The sequence below is a fragment of the Perkinsus marinus genome, assembly GCF_000006405.1.
Source record: "Perkinsus marinus ATCC 50983 genomic scaffold scf_1104296938418, whole genome shotgun sequence".
Taxonomy (NCBI): Eukaryota; Perkinsozoa; order Perkinsida; family Perkinsidae; genus Perkinsus; species Perkinsus marinus.
In genome coordinates this window covers 1-1,370 of record NW_003213450.1, presented here as the reverse complement: position 1 = coordinate 1,370, position 1,370 = coordinate 1, and the positions used below count along the sequence as shown (strand labels likewise).

The 1,370-nt window shown below is 47.7% G+C and overlaps 1 protein-coding gene across 1 annotated transcript; it reads left to right on the top strand.

Annotated features, from left to right (window-relative positions):
• Positions 1-396: 396 nt before the first annotated feature.
• Pmar_PMAR019424 (WD repeat pf20, putative) lies at positions 397-738 on the top strand (the record flags this gene model as incomplete). The annotated part of the gene is made up of 2 exons (XM_002782742.1): positions 397-525; positions 571-738. The coding sequence occupies 2 exons, from the start codon at positions 397-399 to the stop codon at positions 736-738; spliced, it is 297 nt and encodes a 98-aa protein (XP_002782788.1).
• Positions 739-1,370: the final 632 nt, after the last annotated feature.

The window sequence follows — 1,370 nt, the reverse complement described above, 5'->3', positions numbered from 1 at the left end:
GTTATACTAAACTTGTTGCCTAGGAGTACAGTGGAGTTTCACCCGTTCTATGTGAAGTGGCGTATTATTCGGTGAAAAAGGCGATGTTCGCGCTACGCAGTAGTCGTGGAATATGTTTTTTCACTAGTGTTTTTTCATATCACTAGGGTGGTGAAACTCCAGTGCATGCAAATTTGATACGCAAATGTGGAAAATGAGCGTTTTCCCCGAGATTAATGATATTCGGTCCTATTCTCGGCAGATACAGTGTAGACATTGCTATGAACATGTACGGTGAGAAATGTAATCGTTTGAGGCTATGATAGCGTGAAATTATTCATAATATCATCTCGAATTTGCATATCAAATTGGCACGCACTGTTGAATGTCGTTCGATTACGTCGTTTCTGGTAGGGCATGTACTTGGCATCAGCTGATGCAGACGGCGTCGTGAAGGTTTGGGATTTACGTATGGTGGCTGAGGTCCTGCAAATAGACACTGGAAATATGCCGGCCAACGAAACTGATTGGGATATCAGTGGAAAGGTGACATCCGAGAGGAATCGTTGTCGGGACAGGCGGCGCTCGCAGGTCATCGCTGTTGCCTCCATGGATTCATCGGTGAAGTTGTTCGACGTGTGGGAGAAGAAGTTTCTGAGGACCTTGGAAGGCCATGAGGACTCGGCAGGAAGCGCCGTCCGCGGCATTCTCGCTTGGGAGTGCTGCTGTGGTGACTCAGGTTCAGTCGGTGTCACTTGAGAGCGGATATGAAGCTCCTAGTCGGTTCTTGGTGTCTGGTGGTCTGGACGGGACCTTCCGGCTGTGGGAGGAATAGGTGGCATCATGCCGTGCATTGACTATGTGACGTGTCTCAATGCTGCGACACTTGGGTTGGGTGGAAGGCTGAACTGCGGTTCATACTTAGTTGATGTTGTTATGGTAACAGTAACAACGTCATGTATATGTCATTATTGGCGGTGAGAAAGACACTCTCGTAACGAGGGTACGAAGCAACTTTCGGGCGTGCGTCATTTGCTTACTGTCTGAAAACTGCTGATCAGCGTGGCCCAAAAACGGGAAGAATGGATCATTCTTCCTATTCCCGGGAATATACTGTTGTCGGGGACGGATTGTGTGCTACTCGGTTTTATTGTGTATATCTGTCTAAGATACTTAAGCTCCGAGCTGTGGTGCTAAATCATATCCATTGAAAAACATTGTATATACTTCATCAAGAAACTCGTCAGTGACTTCAGTTGTCATCAAGATCCACGCTACAATACCTGGGGAGAAAGAATACATTCTTCCCTGTTCTGGAGGCGGGTCGACCGGAAATTTTCTCGCGCGGCCTGTCCAGTGTGCTCTCTACGCAGCGAGTCGAGCTGCTGGGA